At 34.8% G+C, this 14,564-nt stretch overlaps 1 protein-coding gene across 2 annotated transcripts in view; it reads right to left on the reverse strand.

Moving 5' to 3' along the window:
* Positions 1-14,564, reverse strand: part of LOC138701934 (transient receptor potential channel pyrexia-like) — a 101,078-nt gene that overhangs the window by 30,085 nt on the left and 56,429 nt on the right. For both annotated transcript variants that reach the window (XM_069829306.1, XM_069829305.1), the window contains exon 3: positions 7,493-7,814. In XM_069829306.1, the coding sequence (XP_069685407.1) occupies positions 7,493-7,814 (322 nt within the window). The remainder of the gene's footprint in view (positions 1-7,492; positions 7,815-14,564) is intronic.

Here is a 14,564-nt window from a genome sequence, read left to right on the forward strand (position 1 = left end):
AATCACACAGAAACAGAAGCCGATAATTAAAAAAAAAAATGTACACAGTAAAAATAAAAATAAACACTTTGGAATACATACTAGTATTAGATTACAAGTAAGTAGGATTCACATAATTAAACCAGAAAGCGATAATTGAATAAAATGTAGACAATAAAAAATTTACTATTAATAAAAAAAACAGAGTGGGATACATATTGGTATTAAGTAATAACTAAACACGGTTTACATGATTACACAATAAAAATAAGAAACAAATAGTAAAAGTAAATACAGTGGAAAACAGTGCATTAAACATTTGCAACGCATTAGGTCTGGCACCTTATCATAAGATATTTTTCAAATTTACATTTAAAAGAAGTTACAGTTCGGCAGCCCTTGACTTCAGGAGGCAGAGAATTCCAGTGACGAGAAGTAGTAACAATGAAAGATGAAGAATAAAAAGATGATGTGTGGAGTGCTATTTCTAGCGTGTTATCGTATTGTGACCAAGTGTTTAAGTTATGATAGCGAGAAAGATTGTGGAATGGGACAGATAAGTAAGAGGGAGCAAAGATTTGCAAAATTCGGTATAAGAGAGAAAGGGAATGTAACTTTCTGCTCTCATTTAACCTGAGCCACAATAATGTATCGAAAGAAGGAGAAATGTGATAGTAGTAGTGAACATGCGAAATGTGATCGTAGTAGCGGTGATAATGTCAGAGAAATTAGACCAGGATCCAGCGCCGTAAATTACCTAGCATTTGCTTTTAATGGGTTGAAGGAAAACCCCGAAAAAACCTCAATCAGGTAACTTGTCCCAACCAGGATTTCAACCCGAATCCTCTCGTTTCACGGTCAGGCATACTAATCGTTATTCCACAGCGATGGACTTGAAATTTTAATGTATAATAGGCCTACGTCATTACAGAAAATTGGATTAATTTACAAATTAATACCACTGTTATGCATTTTAGAATTAGAATATGTTGGATTAACAATATGTGTGAAAAATATTCACACTTCTGCCTATGATAGTTTCTGGGAAATGGCACATTAAGAACCAATGTTTTGAGTTACCAAAGAAAAAAATATACATATATGTACATACTTTAAAATAACTCATCAATATAACTAAACAATTCATCCAATCGGAATGAAATTCATGTGGAATTTGCAAGAAACATGTCAATTTTTTTTTTTTTTTTGAAAATTTTGTCATTATTGGTTTAGTGGCAGAAACATGGATATTACGACGAAGTGAAGAGAAGCGAATAGAAACATTTGAAATGTGGATATGGAGAAGAATGGAACGTTTGAAGTGGACAAACAGAATAACAAATGAAGCTGTGTTGGAAAGAGTGGGTGAAGAAAGACTGATGCTGAAACTGATCAGGAAGATAAAAACGAATTGGTTGGGTCACTGGCTGAGAAGAAACTGCCTACTGAAGGATGCACTGGAAGGAATGATCAACGGGAGAAGAGTTCGGGGTAGGAGAAGATTTCAGATGAAGGACGATATTAAGATATGTGGATCATATGAAGAAAAAAAGAGGAAGGCAGAAAATAGGAAAAATTGGAGAAATTTGGGTTTGCAGTGAAAGACCTGTCTTTGGGCAGAACACGAATGAATGAATGAATGAATTAATTAATTAATTGGTTTAGTAGTTTACAAGTTAAAGAAAAACAAGTAGTAACCTCTCAGTTCTTGACATTTCATTCAATTCAATTCAATTTATTAAGCCATTAAACATACAGTGATAGGCTTCGTCACAATACAGAAGGGAGGAAAAAAAACATACACTTGAAAATACACATATAATTGAAAACAGTAAAGTTTAATTAGAATGAAAACACAAAACATTTTGAAACTCTAAAATTTAATGAAAACACTTCACTCTTAATGTAATAATTGTTGCTAATGTAAATAACTGTATTTATTAAAAAACAATTTCGTATGAATTTATGTTAAGAAACTCATCTACAGAGTAGAAAGGATTAATTAAAAGCCTATTATAAAATCTACTTTTGAAACTATTGGTTGGTAACTTATAATATTGACTGGGAAACTTATTACATGATTTCATTTCCGTGACGGAAAAATTTGTACTAGTTTTATGTAATCTACAGTATGGAATATTAATTTGTTCTCTATTTCTAATTTCATGATGATGTATATGAGTAATTGTCTATATTTTGTCGAGTGTAAAGGACTAGGTCATATATATATAAATTCATGACAGTTAAAATCTGTGATTGTTTGAAAAGAGATCGACAATGTTCAAGATAGTTTGATTGACATAGAATTCTAATGGCTTTCTTTTGCAAAATCAAGACACTCCCAATTTTGCTACCATTTCCCCAGAAAATTAAGGTATACCTAATTATCGACTGAAAGAACGAAAAGTAGGCACATCTTAAATAATTTTGAGAAACGCAAGTCACTAATTTCATTAATAAATATATAACTCTTGATAATTTTGTGCATATATATTCGATATGTTTTTCCCTGTTAAACTGGAGTCTGTAAGTCCCAATTGTATAAAACTCCCTGACTAAAGATCAATTTTGATCGAAGATCGGAAAGTGAACCGAGTTCAGACACTTCTTCTATTGTATAAAACTTTTCTGCGATGAAATTACCTAGGTTCAAATGCAATCTAAGTTCACGTGAAAAGGACTTGGCAACATCGCATAAACAGGTGAAGTATGTGATGCGCGGGCCATATTGTACAGGTTTCTTCAATGTTGCCAATTTAGCGAATTTAACTCTTTTTCGACGATAATTTCTTTTAACTTTTATATTGCCTAAATAGGGATTTAGCGACCTTTTTAGCACCCCATAGTGACAAAATTTAATCCTTCTTTGTTGATAATAAGAAATCTAGCGACTTTCCAACTACATTTTGGCGACTTTCCGTACACTGTGTTGGAGACACTGGTTTGTTTTGTGCGTTGTAAATAATGGCGGACAATAAAAAGAAGAAGAAGATTGACTGTTCTCCAAATTGTTATCATGTTATGGTGTTTGATACTGCTAAACATAATATAGCTTTATAAAACGACCATTTTCGTTTAGTAATACAGTTAATTGAAAATTTATTAATGTACCTATCATATCCATGAGTAATTAACGGTTGTTATAAATATAATATAATTATAGGTTATGTTATTTGATACTGCTGAACACGATAGAGCCTTATAAAATATCGGAATTTTTGTATATTAAGGCAAGAAATTAAAAAAAATATATATATATAAATGTATTTACCATATATATTAATAATAATGCTTATTATTCTTTTTGCACAATCTGCCACTCATATATTTCAAACAGAAAAGAAATACCTGAACTTGGATCATCTAACTTAATCGGAGAAATTTCTTCAGTCAAAGTTGACTTTAGTTTAAGACAAATTAATCTCAGATTAGACTTTATACAACACAAAATTCCAAGTTCAGCTAGAAACGAGGATCAATTTAACCTCTGATCTAAGATTAAATGGTTTATACAATCGGCCCTAAAAGTCATAGAAATTTGTTTCCTGAACCTCCTCTTAATAAAACAGTTGAATTATTGAGAAACACGTAATACATACCTACATACATACAGTATGAAATGTATTACCCTCGTGATAAGTATGGATGTTTAATATTCGTATTTCAAGACCTTTTACATTTTCACAGAAGCTCGTGAAGAAAACTGAACCTTATTTCTTGGACCATTAGGTATGAAAGGCGTTGTATTGTTATCACGCCCGTAGCAACCAACAAAAACAAAAAGCCGTCTAAATTGCATCTTCTATGAGGCGTGGCAGCAGCTTCCAAGAAATACTGCCGTCTCGGTCACAAGCGCGGCTCTGTCATAGAGTCGGCAACAATTCTGAGTACTTCCCCCTTCTATATAAACAGCTCTGAGGGCGCTCTCCCTGGGGATGAAAGTAACTGGAGGGTGGAATTAACTGCTTACCCCCGATGTCGACGTCTGTGAATGCATTATATACAGTACATACTTGTTTGCACGCATTCCTCGAGAGGAAGTGGGTTTAACTGGATGCCACAACTGTTGTTTTAATTGAACAGGAGTACACAATTATCAAATATGCTCGCTTGTGTGATCGCTCAAAATTGCGCTTTCACGAATTCAATTCGGTATTCGTGTTATTCATAACATTTCTGGACAGTAATACTAAAGTTCTGTAACTTACACAGTGAAGACAGAAATACAGTAACTTATTTTTCTACAAACGGTAGCTCAGAGAACAGAATGGTTTTTAATATGGTAGAAAAGTAAATTTTAAAAAAGTCTGCTTTAAGGCAGCGTTTCTCAAACTATGGTCCACGGACCACTTGTGGTCCCAGAGGTCTGCCCTTTTGGTCCTTCAAAAAAGGCAGAAGAAAAAATAAAATTTAAACGAATTACGTATCACTGTATAGCTGAAAAATCTCAGAGTCTCTACCATCATACCTCACCTCCCTAAAATCCATTTAATATTATCTTCCCATCTACGCCTCGCCCTCTCCAAAGGTCTTTTTCCCCCCGGTCTCCCAACTAACACTCTATATGCATTTCTGGATTCGCCCATACATGCTACATGCCTTGCCATCTCAAACGTCTCGATTTAATGTTCCTAATTATGTCCTGTGAAAAATACAATGCGTGTAGTTCTGCGTTGTGCAACTTTCTCCATTCTCCTGTAATTTCATCCCTCTTAGCCCCAAATATTTTCCTAAGAACCTTATTCTCAAGCACACTTAATCTCTTTTCCTCTCTCAAAGTGAGAGTCCAAGTTTCACAGCCATACAGAACAACAGGTAATATAACTGTTTTATAAATTCTAACCATGGATGAATATATAATAGGATACGAAACTGCAGTCAGCACCATCTGGCCGTGGGGGGCTGAAATAAGATGATCAGCGCCCAACGTCGTAGGTGGTAAACGTTAGAACTACGTGTTGGGTACATTACCCAGAATTATCTATTTATCCGTTCGAGATATTGCTCGAGAGTCGAGGAGACGAGATGGCAGATAGAAACTTGCTAATAAGTGAACATAAAGTGATACGTGTATGTATAAGCAGTGTATGTTAAATAGTGATGTGTATGGACGTTGTAAAAATAGTATTGTTGAATGTATTGTAAAGTAATAGTAATATAATAAATTGAACTATCTAAGTAGTTCTTGCAGACTTTTCCATTGTGCTGTACAATAAATACCCAAAGAAAACAATCCCAATTATCTAACCTTTTGCTTTATTTTTTGTCTCTGTCTGGTTATACTTTAATCGGGTAGTGTAAAACACATCGTCTCTTTTATCTTCCTGTTGGCTCCGGTAAGAATTTTCAGTAGAATATGGTGTGAGGAATAAAACTGTAAATGTTTTATTTTAAATTGGGTTCGTTTTGAATATCGATGAAGGTGGGAGGGGAATACTTTCTGCACAGTTTAACATTTTCGTCACCAGGTGCGCTGCTAAATGCATGGAGTAATTACTCTTTTCGCTACTTGGTGCGCTACTAGATGTAATAACGCCCCTCCCACAAACAGATGGCAGAAAGATCAATTTCTACAACAGCGTCTCTAGTATGTGTTACGGGAAACTCAGTAAGTTTCGCATCCTATTATATATTTATCCATGTTCTAACTTTCAGATTTTTTGACAGCAGACTGGATGACAAAAGCTTCTCAACCGAATAATAACACGCATTTCCCATTTTTTTCAAAACTCACTACTTCTAAAAACCTGTTTTTAGAGGAAACGGAATTTCTGCTGCCATCGCTACAAGCAAAAATCAAATAGGAATTTATACTTACATTGTTTTTCATGTAATTTTGCTCCTCTTGGAGAATTTCTGTCGCGGTCCTATGGATATGGTGTTTCATGGAAAGAGAGTAGCTCATTTTTGCTCTGGATTTAATGGAAAGAATTGCGATTTTGGAGATAGTGAGTTTTGGAAAGATAGTTCACAATTATACTACAAATAGGCCTAAATGTTGCAATAGTTAACGGGGTATTTTATACTTTGATTTGCTACATATAACATAGATAACAAGATATATTAGACGGGAAGAGAAAGTCAAAACTCTAACGGAGATGGAATTATAAATGTTGAGTAGTCACACGATAAGAAACTACGAAGAGTAGTCAATGAAATTAACAGAATAATTCTTAAGTGATTGAGCATAAAATGAAAAAGCTAAGGTACGAGTTTTAAATACAAGAGCTATACTTCTTATTAGTTGTGAATCATTATTGTTATTACTATTATTATTATTATTATTATTATTATTATTATTATTATTATTATTGACACTCGGGAGGAAATTAAACGCAGAATAAATATGGGAAATGCCTGTTATTATTCGGTTGAGAAGCTCTTATCATCCAGTCTGCTGTCCAAAAATCTGGAAGTTAGAATTTATAAAACACTTATATTACCGGTTGTTCTGTATGGTTGTGAAACTTGGACTCTCACTCTGAGAGAGGAACATAGGTTAAGGGTGTTTGAGAATAAGGTACTTAGGAAAATATTTGGGGCTAAGTGGGATGAAGTTACAGGAGATTGGAGAAAGTTACACAACGCAGAACTGCACGCATTGTATTCTTCACCTGACAAAATTAGGAACATTAAATCCAGACGTTTGAGATGGGCAGGGCATGTACCACGTATGGGCGAATCCAGAAATGCATATAGAGTGTTAGTTGGGAGACCGGAGGGAAAAAGACCTTTAGGGAGGCCGAGACGTAGATGGGAGGATAATATTAAAATGGATTTGAGGGAGGTGGGATATGATGATGGAGACTGGATTAATATTGCATAGGATAGGGACCGATGGCGGGCTTATGTGAGGGCGGCAATGAACCTTCGGGTTCCTTAAAAGCCATTTGTAAGTAAGTAAGTAAGTAATTATGTCAGGTGAAGAATACAATGCGTGCATTTCTGCGTTGTGTAACTTTCTCCATTCTCCTGTAACTTCATCCTTCTTACCCCAAATATTTTCCTAAGAACCTTATTCTCAAACACACTTAATATCTGTTCCTCTCTCAAATTGAGAGTCCAAGTTTCAGAGCCATATATATAATGTATTTTATAAATTCTAACTTTCAAATTTTTTGACAGCAGACTAGATGACAAAAGCTTCTCAAGCGAATAATAGCCATATTTTTCAAAACTCACTACTTCTAAAAACCTGTTTTTAAAGGAAACAGAATTTCTTCTGCCATCGCTACAAGCAAATATCAAATAGGAATTTATACTTACATTATTTTTCATGTAATTTTGCTCCTTTTGGAGAATTTCTGTTGCGGTCCTGTGGATATGGCGTTTCATGGAAAGAGAGTAGCTCATTTTTGCTCTGGATTTAATGGAAATATTGCGATTTTGGAGAAAAAGAGTTTTGGAAAGAAAGTTCACAATTATACTACAAATAGGCCTAAATGTGACAATATTTAACCGTGTATTTTGTAGCTTGATTTGCTACATATAACATAGATAACAAGATACTCACTTGTTTCTTCAGTGTTTCGTGGTTATGACCTCTCGAGTCGAGTGAATCTTCTTGTACTGGTTCCTGCGAGGTGCGAACCGTGGTCCTCGTGTTAATCATGTCGCCCACTTTGTCCAACAACACCCTCATAGTCGCTGCGTCACCTGTCCACGCTGCGAGGTGAAGTGGACTCCGACCCTCAGTATCAAAAACTCGTGGAGACGCACCGTAGTTAAGTAATATGCCAAGGACCTCAGAACTGCCCTTCAGTGCCGCCAGGTGGCAGACGGAAGTGTTCACTCCACCACATGTGGCGTTCGCACTAGCTCCGTGTTGCAAACATCTGAAAAAAATATTACGCTTCGATAACTCGGAGAAGATACTATTCCTTTCTTGTGAAATGGACTTTCTTAAGGCTGGTTCACAATAAACCGGAAACGAAAATCGGAACGAAAACGGTAAAATTGTTAAAATGTGTACACTTAAACGTGAGCATTCACAATTAACGAAAAGCTTGCCGGAGCCCGGGATCGGGAACGGAGAGTTGGCCAAGTTTCAACTTTGGCGTTGACGTTTCCGATCACAGCCCACTAGTTTCATTCTATTGCCATCTAAAAGCTATTTTGTCGTCGTATATTTTGTAGCAAGAAGACTGTGACATAACCTATGCATTGTTTTGTTCTGTGCTATGCATCATGGAGCAAGTTTTATTTGATGAGATTCTAATATTGAGTGTTGAGGAAAATCCTCACGTTTACGATAAGCGGCGCGCCTCGTGTAAAGATGAGAAAATGAAGGAGAATACGTGGCTTTCAATAGCTGCATCTTTGAACACCGATCGGAAGCGAATCATATTTTATTACTGTATTGGTTGTATTACACACTACATATTCATGCTTCAATTCAATAACTACTGTTGTGTTCATTTTTGTTCTATTACAAATGTTTCTTCTGTAATTATTTTACGTTATTGTAGACTTAAAATAGGTTGTGATAATAAAGATGCATGGGCATATTTATAGTACCGTACCTAATGAAATGTTTCAGTTGGAATTTCGAAGTTGGTTAACCTGTGTTTATTTTGGCTGCCTTGTACTCATGAAAGAACGCCATTGGTCAATTATACACAAATAACATGAGAATGCGTAATATCGACTTTACATATCGTTATTGACGTGCATATCGATATGTATAGTCGTCTACGTTCTCGGTTTATTGTGAATAAAAAATTTTCATATTCACGTCCTCTGCTTCTCGTTTTCATTGTGGTTCTCGTTCCCGGTTTATTGTGAACCAGCCTTTAAACGTTCGTGCAGAAAACCTTGCATGGAGAAAGTAATAAAAAATAAAAAGTAAAATGACAGCCATCGTTGGTACAAATGAAACAAAACATTTCATCTGATGTGGTCACGTCAGACAAGTGAAAGAAAACATTTCCCACGTCTTTCTCTTAGGAAGAATGGAATGGATTTTCACTGACAGACAGGTTTGTAGAAAACTTGAGACGTAGCACACAGTAGCAAATCACTAGAAGTATGATAAGACGTGGTTTAAAGAAGATATTATAAGCCACTGGTTCCCAATTAGGTAAGGCTCTGGATCCCTTATTTTTCAGGAACGGCTAAGGCGCTTGCCTGCCGATCCGGAGTTGCGTTCGGGCGCGGGTTAGATTCCCGCTTGGGCTGATTAACTGGTTGGGTTTTTTCCGAGGTTTTCCCCAATCATAAGGCAAATTTCAGGTAATCTATGGCGAATCCTTGGCTCATCTCGCCAAATATCATCTCGCTATTACCAATCCCATCGACGCTAAATAACCTCGTAGTTGATACAGCGTCTTTAAATAACCAAGTAAAATAAAAAAGAATAAATTTCTCAGGAACAAAACTAGAGACCCCCAGTAATTATAGTAATATGTCGGTGACCTATGTGGAGTAATTTGTGGTGAAAATGTCAGGCATATATTTACACAGAAATTGTATATTTACATAAATCATTTGAGGTTACTTATTCGCTTATAAGCATATACAATAAAATCGACTATGGGTATACAATACAAATATATTATAGCCTACTGAATGATCTGATAACTAGGGCTAGGATTTTGATGACCTATAAATAATAAAAAAAAGTCCTAAAAACAATGCATTTATGACCTAAAAATCTTTCAAAAATGCCCTTAAAAATGCCTTAAAAATTGATCTTACATAATTGGCTTAGTAGGAAAAGAGGTTTTGTACTACTTAATATTTAGACTAGTAATTAAATTAAATTTTACATATTTTTTTCTAAGTAGTACACTTTAATTAATTATTTTACCTGATGTAGTTTTTATGTATGATCGTTCACCTCTGCTTCGGCATGTGGACGTGAGGTCAGCAGTCAGCTGGTCGGTCTTGGCCCTTCATGTGCTGTAGCGCCATGGATTTACTTTACTTTTAGTTTCCATGTAGTGTACCACAAGGCCACTCTAATCCGGAATTAGCAGGTATAGAGGAGTCTATATTGAAGGGATGGTTGGACTGATCCATTACATGGAGTGTACTACGTTAAAAATGGCAATATTTGTGAAGAAACCCGATTAAAATATTATACAAAATAATGGGTATTAATGGACAAAATATGTAAAGAAAATATCAAAGGAAATAAACATTATTTTACATTAATAATGGGGATTTATGGCCAAAATTAAATGAAAATGCCTAAAAAAGACCGGATAAAACAAAAGACAGTCTTATGAGTTGAAACAGGCAAAAAAATGCAAAAAAAAATGTACTAACAAATATGTTTTAAAACACTCAGTTTATCACATAACATATAAATACTAAAGCAGCTATGTTTCTGGCTTACTAGAAAAAAGATGCAATTTCATCAAAATCCTAGCCCTACTGATAACCCCAAAGACAGTTGGCCATTTTCCAGTACTATATGGAAAAAACTGCAAGATTATTAAGATATACCTACTGCAAAAGAAAAGGCTCGCTCGGGATACACAGAGTTCAAGCACTACTGGAAGGGTAACTAACAGTCCGTTAAATGTCACTAAAGCAAAATTTTATAATTTAATAACCCACTAACTTTAAATGCGTTACCTAACAATGGAATAACAAATTTATTTTTAATTTTCTGCAAACGATCATTATTCATTCCCAGTGTTCTGCCCAAGGGCAGGTCTTTCACTGCAAACCCAGTATTCTCCAATCTTTCCGATTTTCGCCTTCCTCTTATTCTCTACACGTTATTCATGTATCTTGAATCAAATTCAGATTTATTCATAATTTACATTTGAATAGATACCCGAAATGAGCATATGTTCGTGGTCGGGTACAGTCCAGTAGAGTCTACATAAATTTTACAGACAATAATAATGTTGATGATAGAAATAACAGTAACAACAATAATAATAATAATAATAATAATAATAATAATAAAATCAAAATATTAACAATAAAAATAATAACTAAGATTGATAAAATAAAATATAGGCCTAAAGCACTTCGCGAGAGTTAACACAACTTATACAAGCGTATAATAACCAGAAAAAAATAACAAACTCGAAATCGACAAAAAGTTCGTTGTATCGCAGACGACAGCAAACGCCGTATTGTTCATTTTTGTTAGGAGGGGGGAGCCGAAGGTCTACATCCTAACGTTCTCTTCGAATCTTCTATCATACATTCATAGGAAGTTAATGCTGAAAAATAAAGTGTCTACTGGTCAAACTATTCATTATTACCAGGATAAATACAATAATAATACTGAAATATATTAATCAAGTTTCACTTATAGGTCTTTTATCCGATATCTTCTTCTGCCCTGAACTATTCTCCCGTTCACCATTACTTCCAGTGCATCCTTCGGTAGTCAGGTTAGCCAGAAGCCCAGCCAATTCCTTTTCCTCTTACTGATCATCAGTTTCAGCATTATACATTCTTCAATCACTCTCTCTATGACAGCTTCATTCTTTATTCTGTCTGTTCATTTCACACGCTCCATTCTTCTTCATATTATCCACATTTGAAATGCTTCTAGTAGCTTCTCTTCACTTCGTCGTGATGTCCATGTTTCTACACATACTATGCCACACTACACATAAAGCACTTCACTAGTCTCTTCCTTACTTCTTATTCCGGAGGTCCGCAGAACATGCTGATTTTCTATTAAAAGCTTCCTTTGCCATTTGCTATCGTCCTTTTGACTTCCTGGCAGCAGCTCATGTTACTACTTATAATACACCCAAAATATTTGAAGTTGTCCACTTGTTCCACTGCACCATTTCGAATTGTGAATTTTCATTAGTACATGTAAAAGGTTTGAGAACCAATATTTATTCATTTATTTATTTCATCAATCTTTGTTCACGTCATGGCGGATTAGATGTATTCCAGTTCTTAATCCGCCATCACTCTCTATACAAACATTAAATGAATGAATGAATGAATGAATGAATGAATGAATGAATGAATGAATGAATGAATGAATGAATGAAGCCACTGTGTCCCATGAAGGGCTAGGGCCTCCTACAGGAGGGGAAGCTCGGTTGGTGTGGTTCACATGATGAGCTATTTCACGTGAACAATATTTACATTCACATTCACTACGTGAGATACACTTAAGTTTGTCGAATTTTAGTTCTATATGAGTTTGTTCACTATCTGTCTCCACTCGTTCCTGTTGCGGGCGATAGTTGACCAGTTTCCTCCCAGCTGCTGCTTGAATGTATCTGCCCATCTTCTTCTTGGCCTGCCTTGTGTTCTCCTTCCTATGTGCGGGTCCCACATGGTGGTTTCTCGCGCCCATCTGCCTTGTTGCTGCCTTGCTACATGACCACCCCACTTCCACTTCGTTATGAGGGCTTTTTGTGTGATGTTCTCAGAAGCTGTAATTTTCTGCAGCGCCGTGTTGGAGACCTAGTCTTTCAGTGAAACGCCAACTATCTTCCTCTCCATTTTCCTTTGGCATATTTCGATGTACATCCAGTCTAACATGGGATAAGCACATCGAATACATATGCACAAAGCTATCAAGAGTTTTATATTTGCTAAAGAAAGTAACTACTTGCGTTTCTCAAAATTATTTAAGATGTGCCTACTTTTCTTTCTTTCAGTCGATAATTCGATATGCCCTAATTTTCTGGGGAAACGGAACCAAAATTGGAAGCGTCTTGATTTTATAAAAGAAGGTCATTAGAATTTTATGTAAATCAAACTATCTGGAACATTGTCGGCCACTTTTCAGACAATCACGGATTTTAACAATCATAAATTTGTATATATAATGATTTAGTACTTTACACTCGACAAAATATCGACAGTTACTCATTAGTGGCCAATATACATGATCATGAAATTAGAAATAGTGAACAAATTAATATTCCATGTTGTAGATTACACAAGAGCAATATAAACTTTTTAATTATGGGGATGGAATTATATAATAAGCTCCCAAGTCAATATTATAAATTACCAATCAATAGTTTCAAAAGTAGATTTTACAATTGGTTATCAAATAATCCTTTTTATTCTGTTGCTGAGTTTTTCAACACAAATTTGTATGAAATTGTATTTTAATAAATAAGTTTAATTGCAATTCAGTTAGTTTTCTTCAATTTAAAAGTTTCAAATTATTTCATGTTTTCATTGTATTACTTAAATTTTACTGTTTCTGTTATTAGTGTTTTTTAAAATGTATTTAAATGTTTTTTTCAATGTATTCTGACGAATCCTAAAACTGTATGTCTAATGGCCAAATAAATTGAATTGGATTGAATTTTGCCTCTCTGTGAGGGCCCAGGTTTGGCAGCCGTATGTTAGCACCGGGAATACACAGGAGTTAAGAGCCACTAGTCTGAGTCTGCGGTTTATGGACAAACATTACAAGAAATAATACATATTGAACCAATAAGTATCCTGCGTACACAATAATAATAATAATAATAATAATAAGAATAATAATAATAATAATAAGTTATAATAATAATAAATCTGTAGCCGAAATTTTTCTGGTAATATTTGATTTTCCGAAAATAATTGGTCCAAATATATATACTTAATCACCCTGAAACCGAAAATCGCATTTTTGAAATTTTTGTTTGTATGTCTGTCTGTCTGTCTGTCTGTCTGGATGTTTGTTACCTTTTACGCGATAATGGCTGAACCGATTTATATTAAAATTGGAATATAAATTAAGTTCACTGTAACTTAGATTTTAGGCTATATGACATTCAAAATACGTTATTTAAAAGGGGGGTTATAAGGAGGCCTGAATTAAATAAATCGAAATATCTCTCTTATTATTGATTTTTATGAAATATGTTACATACCAAAGTGTCTTTAAAAATGGTTTTTGATAAATTTTATTCCTTGAAAAATTTTGATAGGACTGAAACTAGTAATGCCGCAACCCTAGTAATGCCGCACTAACCCTAGTAATGCCGCACTTCGATTATTGTGACGTTTTGTTAAGTGATCTAAGTTCTAAACTGTCAGTCAAGTTACAGCGAGCTCAGAATATGTGCATCAGATACGTGTGCAACATCCGACGATATGATCACATATCACCGTCCTTCGCAAGTCTCTCGTGGCTCCGACTTAAAGAACGCAGAACTTTACACTCTTTGTCTTTACTCTTTCGAATTCTGCACACCTCAACACCAAATTACCTTTCGTCTCGTTTCTCTTATCTATACTCTAACCACGACGTAAATACCAGATCACTTATCTGTGGCACGCTAAATATACCTCTTCATAGAACATCTTGTTATTCCTCATCTTTTACAATATCCACCTCGCGTCAATGGAATTCCTTGTCACAAAGTATTAGGGGCTGCAAGACAACAAACACCTTTAAGAACAGCTTAAAAGATAACCTTATTAGCATTTCACTCCAATCATACTGATTTAAAATATTACAGACTACACTGTTGCTTTTTTTCTTCAGACATCATCCTGATTGTGCTGCATTTTCAAAATTGTCTCATAATAATCTCTTTCTATTATCTAATATAATTTGAAATATATTAACATTCTATGTATTTTAGTTTAATTCTGCTACACAGTTTATTTCAGTGTTTAATTAATAGTTCACAGTATTTTGT

The sequence above is a fragment of the Periplaneta americana genome, chromosome 6 (genome assembly GCF_040183065.1).
Source record: "Periplaneta americana isolate PAMFEO1 chromosome 6, P.americana_PAMFEO1_priV1, whole genome shotgun sequence".
In the NCBI taxonomy this organism is placed as follows: Eukaryota; Metazoa; Arthropoda; class Insecta; order Blattodea; family Blattidae; genus Periplaneta; species Periplaneta americana.